The 19,059-nt window shown below is 54.4% G+C and overlaps 7 protein-coding genes across 7 annotated transcripts; 3 read left to right on the plus strand and 4 right to left on the minus strand.

Moving 5' to 3' along the window:
* Positions 1 to 284: 284 nt before the first annotated feature.
* MRS44_000277 (uncharacterized protein) lies at positions 285 to 2,362 on the minus strand (the record flags this gene model as incomplete). Its single annotated transcript, XM_046273103.2, has 2 exons — positions 285 to 2,090; positions 2,141 to 2,362. The coding sequence occupies 2 exons, from the start codon at positions 2,360 to 2,362 to the stop codon at positions 285 to 287; spliced, it is 2,028 nt and encodes a 675-aa protein (XP_046129597.1).
* Positions 2,363 to 2,930: 568 nt separating this feature from the next.
* On the plus strand, positions 2,931 to 4,251 carry MRS44_000278 (uncharacterized protein; the record flags this gene model as incomplete). Its single annotated transcript, XM_046278756.1, has 3 exons — positions 2,931 to 3,246; positions 3,297 to 3,806; positions 3,857 to 4,251. 3 exons carry the CDS (start codon positions 2,931 to 2,933, stop codon positions 4,249 to 4,251), a joined length of 1,221 nt encoding a protein of 406 aa, XP_046129596.1.
* A 2,897-nt stretch (positions 4,252 to 7,148) lies between these two features.
* Positions 7,149 to 10,939, plus strand: MRS44_000279 (uncharacterized protein; the record flags this gene model as incomplete). The annotated part of the gene is made up of 7 exons (XM_065623971.1): positions 7,149 to 7,165; positions 7,211 to 7,295; positions 7,771 to 7,893; positions 7,962 to 8,012; positions 8,067 to 8,859; positions 8,914 to 10,703; positions 10,757 to 10,939. The coding sequence occupies 7 exons, from the start codon at positions 7,149 to 7,151 to the stop codon at positions 10,937 to 10,939; spliced, it is 3,042 nt and encodes a 1,013-aa protein (XP_065479706.1).
* Positions 10,940 to 11,142: 203 nt separating this feature from the next.
* MRS44_000280 (uncharacterized protein) lies at positions 11,143 to 11,925 on the minus strand (the record flags this gene model as incomplete). The annotated part of the gene is made up of 2 exons (XM_065623973.1): positions 11,143 to 11,783; positions 11,826 to 11,925. The coding sequence occupies 2 exons, from the start codon at positions 11,923 to 11,925 to the stop codon at positions 11,143 to 11,145; spliced, it is 741 nt and encodes a 246-aa protein (XP_065479707.1).
* A 46-nt stretch (positions 11,926 to 11,971) lies between these two features.
* On the plus strand, positions 11,972 to 12,960 carry MRS44_000281 (uncharacterized protein; the record flags this gene model as incomplete). Its single annotated transcript, XM_046274017.2, has 3 exons — positions 11,972 to 12,008; positions 12,049 to 12,396; positions 12,476 to 12,960. 3 exons carry the CDS (start codon positions 11,972 to 11,974, stop codon positions 12,958 to 12,960), a joined length of 870 nt encoding a protein of 289 aa, XP_046129593.2.
* Positions 12,961 to 13,146: 186 nt separating this feature from the next.
* MRS44_000282 (mitochondrial 54S ribosomal protein uL3m) lies at positions 13,147 to 14,148 on the minus strand (the record flags this gene model as incomplete). The annotated part of the gene is made up of 1 exon (XM_046276887.2): positions 13,147 to 14,148. The coding sequence occupies one exon, from the start codon at positions 14,146 to 14,148 to the stop codon at positions 13,147 to 13,149; it is 1,002 nt and encodes a 333-aa protein (XP_046129592.1).
* Positions 14,149 to 14,432: 284 nt separating this feature from the next.
* MRS44_000283 (uncharacterized protein) lies at positions 14,433 to 18,963 on the minus strand (the record flags this gene model as incomplete). The annotated part of the gene is made up of 7 exons (XM_065623974.1): positions 14,433 to 14,856; positions 14,909 to 15,200; positions 15,565 to 16,022; positions 16,109 to 16,462; positions 16,511 to 18,473; positions 18,527 to 18,656; positions 18,892 to 18,963. 7 exons carry the CDS (start codon positions 18,961 to 18,963, stop codon positions 14,433 to 14,435), a joined length of 3,693 nt encoding a protein of 1,230 aa, XP_065479708.1.
* Positions 18,964 to 19,059: the final 96 nt, after the last annotated feature.

Raw genomic sequence — 19,059 nt, forward strand, 5'->3', positions numbered from 1 at the left:
GTTCTACTCCGTACGGAGTCCCACCGTGCCCGACTGGTTTCCAATCCACCCAACTGCTTTTTCTCTATTACATTCTATAACCCCATATCAAGTCACACCATCTCACCCTAGATCGCGAGAAACAAGAGGAGCTCGCAAATGCCTCACTCCTGCATCAACCAACATGTTATCCCTGCTCATAAAACCTTGAAACCAGAAATCAATCTGGCTGAACCCCAAACCCGGCGGTTTCACCTCCGAACATGGCTTCCTCCCGCCTCCTTTCATATTGATCCTGCTCCCCATTACCCCCGCCTATCCGATGTCACCTTGTAGAACTCTGGCGCGTACTCTAGCAGCCAGCCTTTCTCGATCTTGGTCACTTCCCGGATGAAGATCTTGCCACTCGTCTCCATCGCCTCGTGGAAAATGACCCAATCCGCTTTACGGTTAAACATGAGGGAGCTTGGATGCGCGTGCAGCACCGTTCCTCCTTCAACGTTGCGAAACGTTCCGTCGGGCTGCATCCTCGCCGCATGGGCAAAGTACCCTGATGTGAGGCAGCGTCGGATCTGTTCTGCCTTTTTGATATTGTCCACCGATGCTTGTCCAGCGAGCGTCTCATCAACATTGATGCTGAACCTCTCCAGGTATCGTTTCAGCTGTGCCCTGATACTCACCGCTCGACTCATCGACTTGTAGTTGAGGTTATTCTCGTGACAAAACTTGGCCTCCTTTCTTCCCTTGGTGACAAAGGCCTGGTACGCGTTGAGGAGGGTTAAATGGTCTCCCTCATCAACAGCAAACTTTCTCCGTGACGTTTCCATCTTCTTCCTCTCGCCCTCGTGCGAAAACCACACACTGCCCCCAAGACTGGTCATGGCCGCAATGGTCAGCATCTCGCTGAGGCAGCCAAAGGATTGCGCTGACAGGAGGGTCTTGGCCATCATGGGTTCCACCGCCAGCTCAGCCATCCTTGAGCCAAGAGGCCGGGTGAGTTTGGCGTATTCGTCAAGTGCTCCTAGAGCATAGAGCAGCTCCAGTGCCTTGGACATCAGCTCGGAAGGTGGGGGTGATAAAAAGTCGAACCGAACAACGTTGTCTATCCCCAATGCCTTCAGCTGCAAAATGACTGGGGCCAAATTTGACCTCTGGAGCTCTGGGATGTTGGCCTCCTGCAGTGATTGGTAACTTTGCTCGGTGTAAAGTCGAAAGCATTTCCCTGGCTTTGTTCGTCCAGCTCGTCCAGCGCGTTGTGATGCCGCCGCCTTGGAGACTGGTGTGGCGGTGAGTGACTCTATTCCCGTCCTCGGGTCATAGGCTCTCAGCTTCACAAACCCGCTGTCAACCACGTAGACGATACCGTCGATAGTTACTGATGCTTCTGCGATGTTTGTCGAGAATACCACCTTTCGTGTGCCCTCGGGTGTTTTGTCGAAGATGTACATCTGCTGTTCGGTAGAGAGACCAGCATAAAGCGGCAATGGCATCAGAGTGCCATATTTTGGGTTGAGATCAGCCAGCCGCTCACTAACTGCCTGTATCGCATTATCGATTTCTTCGCGGCCTGTGAGGAAGACCAGAATGTCTCCTTCACCTTCTTGGGTGTGTATGTCGAAGACAACGTCAATGGCCTTTTCCAGGTAATTCTCCGCTGGTGACTCGAGATAGAGTATGTCTATCGGGTATGTCCTCCCTTCCAGGCTGACGATGGCTCCGATCTCATTTTTCGCGTCTCCATTTCCCTTGGTGGGTTGATCATCACTGCTCCTCGTGAAGAAATCTAGAAACTCCTTGGCCTGCAGGGTGGCACTGCTGATGATGATGCGAAGGTCCGGCCGTTTTCGTCGGATCTTTTTGAGTAGACCGAGAAGAATGTCGGTGCTGATAGACCTTTCATGTGCCTCGTCTACCATGATGACGGAGTATCGTGTCAACAGAGGATCGACGAGGGCCTCCCGGATGAGCAGGCCGTCAGTGAGAAACTTGATCTTGGTGGAGGCAGAAGTGACATCTTCGAATCGAATAGAGTATCCGACCTCCTTGCCAACTTCACAGCCAACTTCTTCAGCCACACGTACTGCAACTGTGGTTGCCGCGACTCGGCGGGGCTTGTGAACTGGTCAGTGGGATACTTCACGTCGCGTCGAGAGTTGCTTACCTGTGTGATGCCAATGACCTTCCCGTCTGAACACCATCCTGCCTGTTCTAGGAACTGCGGGATCTGTGTCGTCTTTCCAGAACCCGTCTGACCAATAACGATCGTGACTGGGTGTGTCTCTACGACATAGAGCAAACTTTCTCGGTGTTTGGCGATGGGAAGAAGAGCAGCTGGCTTGTGAAGCGCTGGAATGAAAGTTGAGTCCAAATCCAAATCACCCATTGTCCGAGATCACAGATTCCAACTTAGAAGACACAGTGGCACTGATAACTACTCCCAGATAAATAAGAGTTGTCCACGTGCAACTTTCTGCGTAAAAACACCTGCATTAATATGTATGGAAGCACTTTCATGTAGAAACGGCGTCGCAAGAGAGATGCTTGATACACCTAAAGTTACCCTACACTTTGTGGCGCCATAAAAATAGCTAGTGGCGCCCAATCAGACCGAGTGGCTGAGTAGCGAATCACGGCAGCCTAGAGCTTGACTCTGGGTCAACGTCATCAGCCGTCGTGGCTCAGTCGACCCCTCGCGCCTCATCTGCCTTATATTATCACGAGCAAGGCCAACTTGAAGCGAGATCGACCAATTTCCCGCCGCTATTTTACCCTCGGACGTATTTTTATAGTTCAGGGTCCTCATCTCTATCTTCACTGACGTCGATACATCCCCTATCTACGATCTCAGCGCGCTGTCAAGATGTCTGCCCCGACAGATTCGGTATGTTACTCCTTTAAGAGCCAAGCTCGCAAAGTTGCGCCTGGAAGCAAATGGCTGACACTCGTTCGTCATGAAGAACAAGGCTACGGTCGAGAGTGTTCCCGAATCGCCTACTACTGCTCGACCCCTCGATCTGGATGACGACGATGTTCAGGAGTCTGGTGTCCTCGGGGACGACGGAAAGCCGACAACCGCTGCCGCGACCGCAACCTCTCAGACACCAACCAACGAAGCTGCTCCCCCTAAGCCGCCACGACCGTTGACCGAAGCGCAAAAGAACGAACTGATACTCAAGGAGGCATTCCCTACTGTTGATCAGGGTATCATCAAGGCTGTCTTGAGGGCTAGCGGCGGCAACGTCGAGCCCGCCTTTAACGCCCTATTGGGTACGTTGTGCCATACTACGGAGGAGCGGCGCAAACTGACGTACATACAGAGATGACCGACCCCGATGCTGCAAAGAACGAGCCCGAGGATGATGTCCCTCCTCCCCAACCACCAAGGCCGCAGGGCCGAGCCCAGATGTCGCAAATGGAGGCGGATGAACTTTATGCGCGACAGCTTGCTGAGCACTACGACAACGTCGGAGCTTACGAGTCTCGGACCGCCAATCGAGGTTATAACGATGGCCGACCTAGGCAGGGCCAAAACGAATGGGACGACGACCGGGAGCATAGCTTCATCGATGATGACCTCCCAGTAATCCGTGAAAACCTTCGAAAAGGGTTCCTCGAGACACAGACCAAGGTCAATGGGTGGATCACCAACATCAAGAAGAAGATCGAGGAGAACTTTGACGAGAGCGAGGAGCAGACTCAGCGACAGGGACAACCTTTCCGTCGCCCTGGTGAGTCCAGCCGACGGAGCGGTGACTACGAGCGATACGACGCGGACCCCCAGGTTCTCAGTGACGACTTTGCTGGCATGAAGTTTTCCTCTGATGGAAGTAAGTGTTGCCCATGCGAAACGCCAGGAACCAGAGCTAACAGCATGTAGCCCCGATCAACCGCCCAATGGCCAACACGGGCATGTATAAGCCACCACCACCCTCGGCCTCGCCCAAGCCAAGCACCGGTAGACGTGTTGGCTTCAAGGAGGAGACGGAAGAGATCAACATGTACGACTCGTCGCCGCGAGTGCCGCCCAAGGACGCCGCCCCCGCGGGTAGCGCAAAGGCTAGCAAGTGGCAGCCGCTGTCGACGGTCGAGCCTAGCCCTATCGCCGAGAACGACCCTTTTAGCCTGGGGGATAGCGAGGATGAGCGGGAGACACATCAAAAGCCCAAGGACGAGAAGTCAGATGACAATGAGCGACTCAAGAAGGCTGCCGCAGAAGCCATGGCTGACAACCTGGTCGACTCACAAGGAGATGCGAGTGCGAAGAAGAACTAGAGCTGAAGCAACGTATGAGCGTGACGGCCAAAAGTGAAGCCGAGCGGAAGCTAGAGGATGAAGCGTGACAAGGGAAGGTCATGAGAGAAGCTGAGGTAGATGAGTTTGATACCATATCGGCAACCTCGCTGTCATGGGTGGTCTATTTCCGGGTATAGCTCCGTTTCAATGTATTGGGTCAGCAGCATAGTGTAGCCTCTTCATTCACTACCCGCATTTCTTTTTCCTCTTACGTACTGTATGTGGCTCGTGACTTTACTGCATGAGCAGGGCCGGAGGGTGTGAGATCCTGGATGGTCTGGACTGGGTCGAGTGATGGTTGAGAGCACAGTCGAACCTGCGAGCCCGGGAACTCGCCTGCTTGGATATCCCATGTCGAGGTCAACACTGAGACCGAATTGAGTCGATTCTATTAGTCAGTGATCAAGATTCAAAGCAGGGCCTCAGCTCGCGTGGAAGCAAGATGTCATTGTGACGGGGCTGAAGATGGAGCAACCGAGAAGGAATTAGAAGACAACAGGACTAGTCAGACAAGTGAAGAAGCTGGCGTGACGTTCCAAGGATGTCCCGGAGACCTGGAAATGAGGCAGAGCAAGCGCATGAACTGCAGAGTCACGTATTGGGCGCAATTGGCGTGTGATATGGGCAGCGACAGAGACCAAGGAGACGGGTCTAGAGCCCCTTGAACTTGTTGGGTATGACGTCCCTCGTGAGCTTTCTCGCATTAGAGACACATGCTACGTTAATCATTGGGCTGACCGTGATAAAGTACAGCGCCGACGCGCGGAGAAAGTCCCGACAGACCCCATCACAATGCAGTCTCTCGGTGCATGCCAGCAACAGACGACGTTGGCGGTGCCCCGGCCGTGCAAGACGGAGCACCTGTCGCTCGAGCACGGGGTCGGATACGGCACGGCGATTGGACATTCGGATAACGGCCGGCCACGCACAAGAAGCTGGCGCGAACGGGTCGAGATTAGCGGATGCTTATTCCCAGGACGACGGGGGGAGAGGGTTTGTGGGCAGAGGATGAGCTGCTATGACGGGTCCGCCGGGAGGATGTGCCCAAGCTGTTAGGCTGCTAGCAGATGAGACAACGAGCCTCCTCCGAGCCCCGCCGTGCTGGTTGACGCCGTGGGACCACGGGCGCCGGCGGAACGAGAACCAGGAGTCGGAGGGGGCAGGCACGAACAACGAACGAGAGATGAGATGAAAAATGTCGAGGTGAAGAGGACGAAAAAACAACAGCCAAAAGAACGAGATCCAAGCCGATTCCCGCCTAGATCGACTCAGTCGAATACGACAAAGAACAACAAGAACGAAAAAAAAAGGGACTAAAAAAAGTCGACGGCTCTTGAATTGTCCCCGCTTCTTTCCTCAGAGGTGCTGGGCTCAAGGTCCGACTGCCTCTTTGGTTGACCGTCTCGTTGCAAGAGCCACTGAGCATCAAAGTGGACGTGGACGGCGGAGGGGCGGGTTTTTGGCTCAAGTCCCTCTCTCACGACCTTTTGTCATAATAAAATCTCCCAACACCAGTAAAGGAGCGCGCATCTTTTTCCTCTTTTTGGCAAGATTCTTTGTCCTTGCTGCATTTTTTGTCAGTGTTTGTTTACCTGGGCTTGCCTTGCTGTCAACGTCGTGCTGTCTGTGTCTTGTCTTGGATGCACGCACGTCACTTCACTTCAACCTCAACAAGCCTCACCTCACTTGACTTCACCTCGTCTCCCGCACCCCACGAACAAGCTCATTCGGGGGTCTAGACCCGCCGCGCAAACTACAAGGACTTGGACTCGGTCGACGGTGGAATAAGGAACCAGGAACCTTCACTATTGCCTGGACTCTGCTTGCGGTGCCCGTACCTGAGAGTTGAGGTACCTACCTACCTCGGCTTCGGTGAGTGCTCATCTCGAATATCTCCTCTACTCTATCCAATCCCAACACCTCAATCCTATTACACCACACCGTATCCATGCCTACCCATACCCATCCATACCCGCATCTGCATCTCGCGCGGACAAACAACCCCATAAGAGGCGAGTTTCAGCCGCCCACGCCCTTCTCACCCCTCGCAAGACATTCACCCGACTCAAGACTCTGGAATACCCCCCCACGTGCCCTACGGGAGTCGACCTCGCACGCCGCCTTGTCGGGCGGTCGGGTGATGGATCAAAGGACCCTGCGGCGCCAGGCGTTTAATCGTGTCACTTTTACATGACAAGAGTTGAGGGGACAGACAAAGTCGAGAGAGAAAAAAATTAAACAGTGTCGTCGACGGGAAGTGGCGGTAGTCGAGCATCCGGCGACTCACAGGGCTTCAACTCACACTGCACTACCATCCATACCACTCTCCACCTGGCCTGGCCTTCAGCCTGGCCTTCAACCTGGCCTTCAACCTGGCCTCTCAACTCTGGCTGAGCTGATGTCGGCCTGACCTGTCTTGACACTGCATTTCCATGTCCAAGGCATTCACTCGGCTTCCTCTAGACCCAGTCTTTACCCTGCCTCGACTTGTCCAGTCATCCCCCCTCGTCACCTACCTTACCTATTATCCTTCAGCTCCAGCCTCTCTCGTCACTGTTGCACTCACGCAAAAACGACGCTCAAGATACCTACCACACAGACGCTGTAACTGACACCGAGACTCACGTATTCCAGCCGCAAATCCCGTCGTCTCATCCCCCCTTACCAAGCAAGACCTGGTAGACAACTCCTGTCGCTTTTACTCACTCGCCCCCTCATCAGCTTCCCTCTCGGACGCCAAGGGCAGCTCGAGGGCGTCCAAACCGAAACATGTAAGCCCTCTCTGCCCCCCCCTGTTGCTGCCTACATCAGGACCAGCCCAAGCCTAACGCCCCCCTTCGAGGACCTGCTCTAAACTGCACGGTTCTTGCTGGACAATGGCAACTTGGCGCTCGTGATGAGACTCAAACTGTTCAAGACAACTCACACTCGCCCCCAGGAAGTTCGGCAAGCAGATCCAGAAGCGTCAGCTTGAGGTGCCCGAGTATGCGGCTAGCTTCGTCAACTACAAAGCCCTGAAGAAGGTATGTCCATGTCGTTCCCGCCCCCCGTTGGTTCAGTTCAGGTCCCCCCGTTCCCGTTCCCGCTACCGACATCCCCGGCTCCCGTCTCCGCTGTCATCTCCCTTTCACGGTGCTTGGTCCACTATACCACTTTTCTTCCACAGACATGTCCAACCTCCCTGTCCCAAGTTTCTCTGGTCCTCGATTCCCCAGCCCAATTGTCTGTCCCCCCTTCTCTGAATCCGTGCCCGTAACCCTTGCCCTGACCCTGTTTACCTGCCCTTCTCGGCTCAGCTTCTCCGATCCTCTGCTTGTTCCAGCTGCAGATCGCGATCACCTGTAGCAGGAGGCATCACGCAGTGTGACGGGGGCTGCCAAAAGCAAACCTCCTTGCTTCTCCATTCGTTCTGCAGCCCAAGGGCACGTTTCTTCACCCGCTGCCCGCACGCGACCCCACGACCCTTGGGACGCCTGCCACTAACACGGTGCCATGTAGCTCATCAAGAAGCTGTCCGCAACCCCGACCCTCACCTCCCAGAATGATGCCCTCCGCTCGGCTACCCCCGTCGACTCCCAGGCCGCTCTCCAGGCCAACAAGGCGACCTTTTTCTTCCAGCTGGTAAGGATCCTCCCCGGTGCTTTGTCTCCGCCATGAACATCCCTCCGTGGTTGCTAAACGACGAGCAGGAACGGGAACTCGACAAAGTCAATGCCTTCTACCTACAGAAGGAAGCCGAGGTTTGTCGACACGTCTTTCAGCCTCGTTCGGCACGTTTATCTGACGCGCTGTAGCTCAAAATCCGCCTCAAGACCCTCCTAGACAAGAAAAAGGTGCTGCAGTCGCGGCAAGGCATCTCCCGCCGTTCCGCAAAGTTCACTACTCTCGAGGAGGGCTTCCAGCAGTTTGCTACCGACCTGAACAAGCTTCAACAGTTCGTCGAAATCAACGGCACCGCCTTCTCCAAGATCCTCAAGAAGTGGGACAAGACATCAAAATCCAAAACCAAGGAGCTCTACCTCTCGCGAGCCGTAGAGGTGCAACCGTTTTTCAATGCCACCGTCATAAGCGAGCTGTCTGACCAGGCCACTACGAGCTTGCAAGAGCTCGGAGCCTGGTCAGATGGAATCCAGGTCAATTTCCAGACCAACCATGTTGTGACTTCGCAGCACTTCGTGGGCACAGACGAAGGGGATGCAGACACGCTGCTTTTGGACACTGTCATCGCAGGGAACCACGAATCTCTCCGGGACTTACTCACGAGGATGAGATCTGCTAATGAAACCAATGAAGGCGACAGTTCGCTTATGGAGAGGATAACGCGGACCTTTTTGGCAGCCATTTCAGAAGCGCCCCAGGAGTCTCTGCGAATTCTTCTCGACACAGGCCTTGTCGACCTCCACTCGTACGACGACATCAATGAGCGGAATTGCCTGCACCAGGCTGCTATCTATGGGAAGCAGTATGTGCTGGAATGGGGCCTCTCAGTCAATGTCGCTGTGGACAGGACAGATGTCTATGGGCGAGTTCCCCTGCATTATGCCAGTCTTCATGGAAGATTGGAGATGCTCAAGTTTCTATTGGACGGTATGCTAAATACTAGCCCCTATCTTGTAGGTTTCGTGGCTGACAACTATGTAGCAAATCAAAGCACGATTGACCTGACGGACCACGACAACTTTACTCCCTTGATCCACTCCATTATTCACGGCCACCTCGAATGCATCGAACTTCTCCTCGCTAGATCCGCACGTATAGACCCTGTCGGAGACTCGGATCACGTCCCCCTGAATTTGGCATGCGAACATGGCTCGGTGGCGGTTGTTGAGCTTCTCCTGAAGCACGGTGCCAAGATCTTGCCGGACGCCGAGGGTCTGTATCCCCAGCATCTAGTAGCAAGGGCGGGCCAGACATCAGAGCTTCTGTTGCTCCTGAAGCGATTCGGCGCAGATTTGGACCAAGTTGACAAGCTCTATGGATGGACACCCCTCGTTCATTCAGCGAGCGAGGGAAATGTCGACTGTCTTCAGGCATTGCTCAAGGTTGGGGTCGACGCAAGCATTGTGGACGAAAAGGACCTTCCAGCCATGTACTATGCTGCTTGGGAAGGGCATCTGGCCTGTATGAAGCTCCTAACACCCTTCAACACGCGGCCGCGAGCAAGTCCTTTCATGGTGCAACCTGCTTTGGGTCCTCTGGAAACAAGCAGCGCCCCCTTGCCTATGTCCCTAGACCCGGATGCGATCCCCGAACTCGAACTTCCTCCTCCGATTATTCCCCTCAGGAGATATGGCCACAACTTCCTTGATACCAAGACGGTCGTTCAAATCACGTTTGGAGACCTGGACGAACAGCCTCTTATGTTCTTCCAGGACGGCAAGTATCCTGCTGCTCGGCTTACTATTTCCTCCAAGGTCTCGGATCTCATTCCCAAGAACATTATTCTACCCTTTCAAGAAGATACCCGCATTGTTTCTTTCCAGGTGGACAACCTGGATTCTTTCAGTCTGGACATAGACGTCTTCCCTACCTACGGTGCTAAGGTCATCGCGAAGACGGTTGCACTATCCAGCATTTTCAAAGGCCTGCAGGGAACTTCAACGTGCTGCCTGCCTCTTTTCGATCCTAGGCTTCGTGCTATTGGTCAGATCTGCTTCAACGTTCAGGTCATCAAGCCGTTCCAAGGAAAGCCCCTGGAGATCACAGACTTTGAGACGTATTGGAAAGCTACGAGCCAATTCAATCAACCAACGAGCGCCATTGTTACAGGATCGAGCCTATCTGGCGACTATGTGAGAATCTTTGTCCAGTACACCAGTGATGGTGTCCCAGTCCTCTGGCCTCGATGGACCATAGCATGTGGCGGGCTTGATATTCCTGTCTGCCGGTTGACCCTCGAGCAATTCACGTCTATGACAGCGCGAAGCAACAGCCGTGCAGATCTACCCAGCTTGGCGAGCAAGACATCGGAAAGCATTGCGGAGGTTTACCACATTCTTGCTACGGCTGGTATCACACTTCAGGAGGCACTCGCACTGCTGAACCCTGGTATGCACATCAACCTTCAGGTCTTGTACCCGACACCAGAGGAGGAAAAGGCCTTCTCTATGGGCCCTGCGTTGGACGTCAACGTGTTTGTGGACTCGATTCTCAACATCGTGTTTGACCATGCCCGGGCACAACGTGCTCAGGCTCCCGATGTGGTGCGGTCTATCGTGTTCAGCAGCTACAACCCTCGACTATGCACAGCATTGAACTGGAAACAACCAAATTTCCCCGTCTTCCTGTGTAACGACCTGGGACGGGAAGAAACGACGGGAGCCAACGGCACGGCCCTCACCAGTGGTCGGCGAAGCGCATCTATCAAGGAGGTTGTGAGGATTGCACAGAGCAACAACTTTATGGGTTTGATCTGTTATTCTCGACTGTTGGTATGTTGAAAACTTGTACCCTTTGAAACTAGCTGGTGGCTAACTTGTAGTAGGACATGGTGCCGGCGCTTGTGGATGCCATCAAGTCTCATGGACTAGCGCTGGTGATGGACAAGTCTTCAGACTCCCCCGACGCGAGCCCCATGACGGACCCTTTCCCGCGGCCACCCAAGGGTGTCGATGGCGTTTTGAAAAGCCATGGGATTTTGCGATTCAATGATTCGATAGACATGTAGTAGATGGGTCATAATGAGACATGCCTACACGATAAACATTAGGACGAGAGAGGATAGAAGGGAGCAACATGAAAGAAATGCATTTGATAGAATCATTAGAGGCGTTGCGTGAGGTGTTGCTGGGTAGCCAAACTCGCGCAGCTATTAATCAGTTCCTGCAGCTATTCCAACTTGTGACCAGGGTCCGTATAAAGGACAAATTATCAAGCTCCCTTGTACTCATACTTGAGCGTCGACAGTTCCTTTTCAGGGTCGACGCCGCCCATGACTATCTTTGCCAGCAAAACTACACCATACACTACAAGCGGCAGGTAGCCCATTCCGGGCCACACAGCCTCACTTTTTACTCTGCCTACGGCCCAGGCCATCAAAATCAAAATGAAACCCAAGCCAAGGTTCAGGTAGGGCAGATACATCTCGAGAGGGGACTTTCTCTCGACGTAGCTGAAAGAACTCCTCCTCTGTCGAGGTCTTCCCCTGGGGATGTACTCGACTTCATCGTCTTCATCGTCTTCATCGTCCTCATCATCTGCTATTCCCGATGACTCGCCACGTGTTGACAAGGATGGTGGACGGGTGGGACGCGGGGTCTTGGGACGCGCCCACTTGTCGAGAAAGGCGATGCCCGACGTTGCGGGCGGCTGGTGATGTAGAAGGTATGCCGTCGAGAAGAGCGATGTGAGGCTGAGAAGCGCGAGGAGCGCCGTCCGGGGGTTGATGAGGGCCGGGAGATATGGTATGGTGGCTAGTAGAGGCAGAGCGAGGAGGAGACGACGGAACTGGGCGTTGCGGGCGGCATTTTCTTCTACGAGACGTTCGATGAGGTCTTCCTGCTCTGGCGATGCTGTTAGTTATTATCGTAATGTAGCGGGAGGGGTTGGTTTACCTTGCTCGTCGAGGGCTTCAGGCTGCGAGTCGTTGGAGTCTTCCTCTGGATAGTGGAATGTGCGCCTCAGACGGGCGGTTGCGCCCCCCGAGTTGGACATGATGGTGTCTTTTCGACTTCAGAAAAGACGTCAATTCTCCATCAAGATGAAAAAGAGAGGAACAGAGGACGATGATGGTCAAGGTACGTAGTGGATGTAACAAAGCTGTCGTCACATGCGCAGGGGTTCACGAGGTCAGAGTCGCTGAGGCTCAGCCTTATGACGCCACACGAGGCGACGCAACGGCGGGCTCTCCCCCACCATCCCATCGGCATCCGGCAGTAAATTTTCCCCGAACCCCAAATGCGAGCCCGCCCTCACCTGATGTATATACAACCTCCATCACCAAACAACCACAGCCAACAATGTCGCAGCAAATAGTGCTTACCCGGCTCGTCCGGCGTAGGCTCGTCGCGGCCCTCGAGGCTAGGCCGTCGGCTTTGAGGCCTGCGCAGAGGAGGTGGATGACGAGGGCGCCTAAGCCTGGTGATGGGCCGTTGATGTCGAGACGGGCAGATCGAGAGCTTCCAGGTACGACGACGACTCTTCCCGCTCTCGGACGAGGCCAATGCGGACAAGGCGACATCTAGCTGACATGTACACTCTGCAGACATCACCGAAGTGAGCTTCCGCTGGCGCCGCACGCTCCCCATCTTCATCGCCATCGTGGCCACCTGCTCCGTCGCCATCTTCAACTACCAAAAGATGTCGTCGCCCGTGGTGTCGTCGACGCTGTACGCCCTGCGCACGTCGCCCGAGGCCCGCGCCCTGCTGGGCGACGAGGTCTACTTCAAGCACCAGATCCCCTGGATCCACGGCGAGATGAACCAGCTGCACGGCCGTATCGACATTTGGTTCTCGGTCCGCGGCACAAAGGGCGTCGGTGTCATGCGCTTCGCGAGCAACAGGCCCACCAGCAAGGGCTTCTTCAATACCACCGAGTGGAGTCTTACCATGGAGGATGGCACGAGGCTTGATCTGCTGGATAACGGTGATCCTTTCAAGGGGTTGTTGGGTGGTGCTGCGGAAGAATTGCCGGCGTTGGAGGAGGATTCTCCTACAAGAGGCTTCCGCAAGCAGGTCGAGTACAAGTGAGGAACGACAAGAAGAGAGACGACGTGGATGTGAAAAAACATGATAACCCTCGGACTCCGGTTGTAGTTGAATCTGTACAGTAGTGGTAGATGGTGTGCGTGTATAATACAAAAAGCCCGCTATGATCTCCTCCTTTTTGCCGCCATGAGGTCCCCCTTCATACAAATTCCATCATCATACATGACATTAGGCCTCGAGCTGCGCCGCCTCTCTCTGCTCCTTGAGCACCAGGTGCTTCTCCCTCGCGGCCTGGAGCTTCTCGGCATGATCCGGGTTCCGTTCTAGCAGAGTCGCGAGAGCGGCCTCACGATGCGGCTGCGGGGGCGCCTTGCGCTTCTTGGAGTCCTGGAGCCGGACGACGCGGCCCTTGGGGCCGGCGATGGGCCCGCTGACCAGCACGACGCCCAGCTCGTTGTCCACCATCATGACCTTGAGGTTCTGCACCGTGACGAACTCGTTGCCCATGCGGCCGGGCATCTTCTTTCCGGGAAGGACTCTGCTACCGCTGCCCTGCGAGGGACCCGTGGTACCGATGGTGCGGTGGTTCTTGGAGTTTCCGTGCGACGCCTCTTGACCCGAGAAGCCGTGGCGCTTCATACCACCGGCGAAGCCCATGCCCCTCGAGCGGGACTTGATGTCGACGTACTGGCCCTTCTTGAACCAGTCGGGGAGGATCTGGACGCCGACGGGCAGCAGGCCAGACTGGTCGCGGACCATGAACTCGGCGAGGTCGGCCTTGGGGGCGATGCCCTTGGCTTCGTAGTATCCCAGCATGGGGCTGGTGACGTTGCGGCCGTCTCGAGATCCAGAACCAATCTGCACAGCCCAGTAACCATTCTTCTCACGGGTCTTGTTGGCGATGACCTGCACCTGGTCGAGCTGCAGAACAGTGCATGGCACGCGGACCTTTCCGACAAAGACGCTCGTCATGCCCTTCTTGACAGCCAGAACACCAGTGCGGAGAGGCGTCGTGTTCTCGCGGCGCTTGAGGGCAGCAGCAGGACCGGCGGTGAGAGCGGGGAGACCGGCCGAGGGCTGGTTGAAGCGCTTGTGCTTGTTACGAGGGGGAGCCGTCGACCATCCGTTCTTGACGCCGCGGGTCGCCGTGAGGGGGAGGAGGAGAGGACGGGTTGCCGCCGCGGCGCAGGGCCGGGGGAGGGCGAGTCGGATCGGTAGACGGGGAGGCATGGCTGGAGATCAATTGGGCCGTCCAGAGGTGGAATTGGCGGTTGGTCTGATCGTTGGACGTTGGTGGTGAAAGTTTTTGGGAGGTTGAGATGGAGCTTTTGCAAAAGCCGGAGAATTCCCGGCTAGAGGGGACTGAGATCAACACCACCATGAGACGAGCGAGAATAGATGTCAGGACAAGATGAAATGGTGTCTTTTAATGAAATATTTATTTTCTCTTTATTTTAGTTGATTCTTCTTCTAGAATTCTCATGTTCCACTTGATCCCATTGACTCTGCTTCATCTACGCTCCAGGTCCCCTCCCCCCAATCCCACTCCCCATCTGATTCACACTCGTCCCCTTGATCTTGTGATCCCCAGGCTGCGCCGCAGCCTCATAAATGATATTAGCCGGCGCCCGTCCAAGCTGCGTCCACTCGCCCTTGAAGCCAATGTACGAGACCCTCGTGACGTCCTCGTCTCCGTCGCCAAAGTTGTCGGGGAAGAAGAGCACCAGGCGCTGGACCTTGCCGAACAGCGCACGGCGAACGGGGACTTCCTGGAGCTCGCCCGTCTGGGAGAGCTCGAGGGTCTGCACGGGGTCGAGCTCTTCGGCGGCGGCAAAGTCGATGTCGTCGCGGTTGATGAAGAGGTGCAGGGTCTTGGGGGCTGAGGCGGAGGGGGAAGTGCGGATGAGAATAGAGTGAAGCTTGATCTGAGAAGTGAATCTGACATTTATCAGTACATATATCAATGTTATAGTGATTGTGAAAAACTCACGGCACCGTCATGAGGAGCTGCTCATCCACATCGCTCGCCAGCTCAGGCTCCACGCTGAGCCTCTCCTGCCACGTCTTCTTGACGACAGCCTGCCCAACGTCCCGCTGCGCCTCGTTGAGCGTCACAATGTGGTCAAAGTTGATCTGGCTGTACAGAGAGTGCTGCACGGCGGGAGTGATGTCGTCCGAGTGGTCGTGCTCATGGTCATGGTCGTGACCGCCGTGGCCGACGTGCTCGTCGTGGCAGTGAGACATTTTTATGAGGCGGCTGCTCTTGATAGTGAAAAGTGACTCTGAATGTGTTGTTTTTATGTGCTTTGCAGGAGGCAAATGATGGATAGGTTGAGTCGAGTTGTTGATGTTGGTTGTAAGTCAGGTATATATGGAGCTGGAATCCTCAAATGACGTTTTAGCAGGCTGCCGTATGTAAGCGCCCTACGTTCATCATGAACAAAGACACTGCAAACTTGGCATCGACAACACTAATGTGGCAAATTCCTGACATTCCAGATACAAGCAATATATTCATCTTCACATCAAACATCTCATATGGCCATGTCCTATCAAATTCTTTCCTGGGTATAAATCCAATATCGCTTCATCTAAATCCACTCTTCCTCTTGCCCTTCTTCACCTTCTTCCTATCTCCAAACACACCCGACACAGGCTGGCTCATGGTAAACGCAGGTCCCAGGAGGCCTTGGCTCTGTGAAGATTCAGGCGCCCGCTGCTGGCTCGACATGATCTGTACCGGCTGTGCTGGTAGGGATGGGAGCGATGTACCCTCATCTGCTGGCGGGCGAACCTGCGATGAGCTCTGTGTCGCCCTTTGGGAACTTCCGCCCTGTCTCATAAATGCTGGTAGTTTATACTTTTCAGCATGGGCCTTGCGTTTGCTCTCTATCCTCTGCAATCGCTGTCTTGCATCGTCAAACTTCTTGTCGCTTGCAGCAGCAACGCTGGAAACATAGTCTTCTGTACCAACACCGCGCTCGGTGGGCCAGTAAGACAGGACGCTCGATTGCTTGGCAGACGCCATCTTGTCCAGCCGCAATGATGGCGCAAGTAGCTGTAGTCGTCGGATCGCTGCGTCGTTGGTCTCGTTTGGCGTTGTGCTGATGGGCGATGAAGGAATTCCGGGATCCGACGACTGCGATGCCTTGATAGGTATCGAGCTTGACCGTATTTGTGTATAATGAACCCCCCCTCGTCAATCTCACGACTTCCAGAACCCAGAAGAGGAGTGTCCTGGACCATGACACCGGCCGTAGCTAGGAACATGTCCTTGGCCAGGTCTGCGATCCAACCTCGCCTGGTCTCCTCATCCTCATTTGGCAACCTGCCCTCCAGCTGATCAAGCCAGAGGCCCACGTAGGTCTGATTAAGATGTGACAGGCTGATTAATTCCCTGACCCATTCTTTCGAAGTTTGTCTCCCAAGTTGAGTAACGACAGCCTGGCCGTCATCTTCTAGGAACAAGTCCAACATGTTGATCTGCGCCATACCGTCGTCGCTGTCCAACTGCAGCTGATCAAGGCCCTGGCCGATTTCTTTCCTGCAAGGGAGTTAGTTACGTTTCTTTGGACCTGAAAAGAGAACCTACCAAGTCCTGAGTGAAAGTCTCCCTTCAGCTGTACCCTCTGCGATGTGTTCCTGAATAGCTGAGAGCAAGGCAGGAGGTATATCATGAGAGCTCGTGGAAACAGCCATCAGGTTATCCAAGAGGGCTCGGCAGAGAAAGTCAAGCTTCAGATGAACTGGTCCAAAAACCGAAGATTCCCTCATGTTTATGGAATCAAGTTCGCTTCTGCGGGAATGAGGTTGCACGAGCTGCGCCAGCTCAGTGTCAGCTAGGCTGTCAGGAAGCACAAACACCTCACCCATGTGTCGAAGGAATCGATTTCGCTTCTTCCTCCATCGCTTCGCTTGAGCCGTCTTGGACCGTTTTATCCGACCGGTTGGCAGTACGATCTGCATATCACGATCCTTGGCTGAAGCGCAGATGCAATAGCGCACCCCGAGATCCTTATTGAGAATGGTTCCCTGGTAGAACTGAACACCAGCACTGAGGTACTCGAATCCAGTTCCAGTTGCAGATGCTCCGCTTCGCGTGAGCTTGGCGGGGCGGATCTCGAGCGACTGGATATCGCTCTGCGCAGCCGTGTTCTCATGAGGCAGAGTCAAGACCTGGCGATGCCATTGTGGAAGGTCTTTGTCCTTTGAATGTCCAAACCAGTAGGTGTGGAGCTGTCTATGCGTAGGAGAAAAGGTAAATACCATAGCGGAATCTTGATTCTCCTCCGAGGCTCGGCACGTGGTTATCCTGAGTCCTTCTCCGTCGAGCAGATGGGGAGAAGTGGCTAGGATAGTGGGCTTTGACGGCTCGTCCTCTTCTCTGCTGGGTGCGAACAAGTCGATCCAAAACAAGTTTTGCATCGTCAATACGAAAATGTGGTTCTGGTTAACTGGGCTGATGCGAACATCAAGAATTGAATCAGGCTTTCCTTTCAAAGGAGTCAAGATTGGTAGCTGAGGGAGAACCATGTTTGACGCCATGTCAATCACTTCATATTTCTCTCGGTTCCAGAGCAGCAGATGGCTTGACCGGCTGGCAAATCCGTTGGCATCGTCATCATCGCCTTGTGTTGCGTCCTCCCAAAAGCTGTCTACCTTGGCGGTACCAACAAACAAGATGCCATGCTTCTCAGCCGAGGACTCTGTCGTGGAGGGCAACTCGTTTAGTAGACCTTCTGAAATGTGACCGCATTTCTGCAGTGCAAGTCGCGTGTTCTTGTTTCCGATAACGTCCCATACACTCCAGTATCCGCACTCATCAATGATGGCCATCTGTGGATGCTGGCCTTTCGAGTTGGGGTTGAAAGCAACATCCACCTGTGCATTGCTGCCGGTCTTCTTATGAGACACCGTCACGATAGGATTTGGGTCGATCCGCGATAATCGTTGCTGCTGGGCATCGAGGTCTGCGGTGGGTGGCTGGCCGACCGGGACTTTGTGATACTCTGGCTGAAGGATTGTGGTGGATGTCTGCTTTTGCACAATGACCCAGCGTACAGCGTCGTATCGGGTGAGGCTGGTTGCAAACTTGACTTGTGAGATTGGCAGACCATCACTGGCCCAGATTGCCTCTTCATCCGGGTCTTCAGGGTCGATAACGGACAAGTGCAGGGCCGTGTCCTTGTTATGGTCCCATTGCCATTTCGACTCGTCAATACGTGCTAGCCTGAGAAGTTCGCCAGACTCGCCGGTGACCGCAGCTAGCATCAGGGCCCCCTTGACTCTTGAACTGTCGGCGACATTCGTCATCTGGCCGATGGAAAGCAAAGGGCGGTCGACTGCTTCACCTTCGACTTTAGAATAGCGATTCATATTCTCTTCCAAGAGCTCCTGCAGGGCTGAGTTGCCCACGAAGGCCTCAGGATGCGACTGGAGAAGCCATCGTCTCTGGGTTCGGCGTTCCTGCCAGAGATTCGACGAGACTTCAGGAGCCGATGATTTCGACGGCGGATATAGCTCCGCTGAAGATCCAATGACTCTGAAGTGCGGCGCTGAGAGTATGTGGTCAGCATGGCATGAGGCGCAAAGTAGGGTAAAAACTCACCTTCAGAAGTTACACGGCTGGTATGAAGAGAACCGAGTTGAGACGTCGCATTCTCAGGAGAAATATAAGTCAGACGTCCTACGTGACCGTGGATTAGGTCCGTGAGTCGCCTGGCCTCAGCCATTTGGCCCTAGTATCGATGTCCAATGTAATAAGAGTTTGGCCGATATTCCTTTCTTCATCGCGAGATGAGCTAGCGCAGGTGCAAGAGAGTCTCGAGCGGGAGCATGAGCAGATAATAGTGAGAGACTTAGGCCGGCATCCTAAGCGAGCTGGGTGAATGCGGTGACGGTGTAAAGGCGGTAACTATGCAGGCTACGACGAATGAGCGTTATCCAAGAGTTGGACAAGGAGAGTTGCTTTACTTTGCGCGTTGCGACGTGAATTGAAGCTTTCAGGCCCCACGTGGCGGTGCGGACTGCATGCGCCACAGCCATTTTGGGTCGGCCGAGCAACGCCATCATCCAAGTGTAAATATACTCCGAGGGGTCCTTGTCGCATCCACCACAATTACAAGCATCCACCACGGCACA

This window comes from Fusarium solani, assembly GCF_023522795.1.
Source record: "Fusarium solani strain SB1 chromosome Unknown bctg00000000, whole genome shotgun sequence".
Taxonomy (NCBI): domain Eukaryota; kingdom Fungi; phylum Ascomycota; class Sordariomycetes; order Hypocreales; family Nectriaceae; genus Fusarium; species Fusarium solani.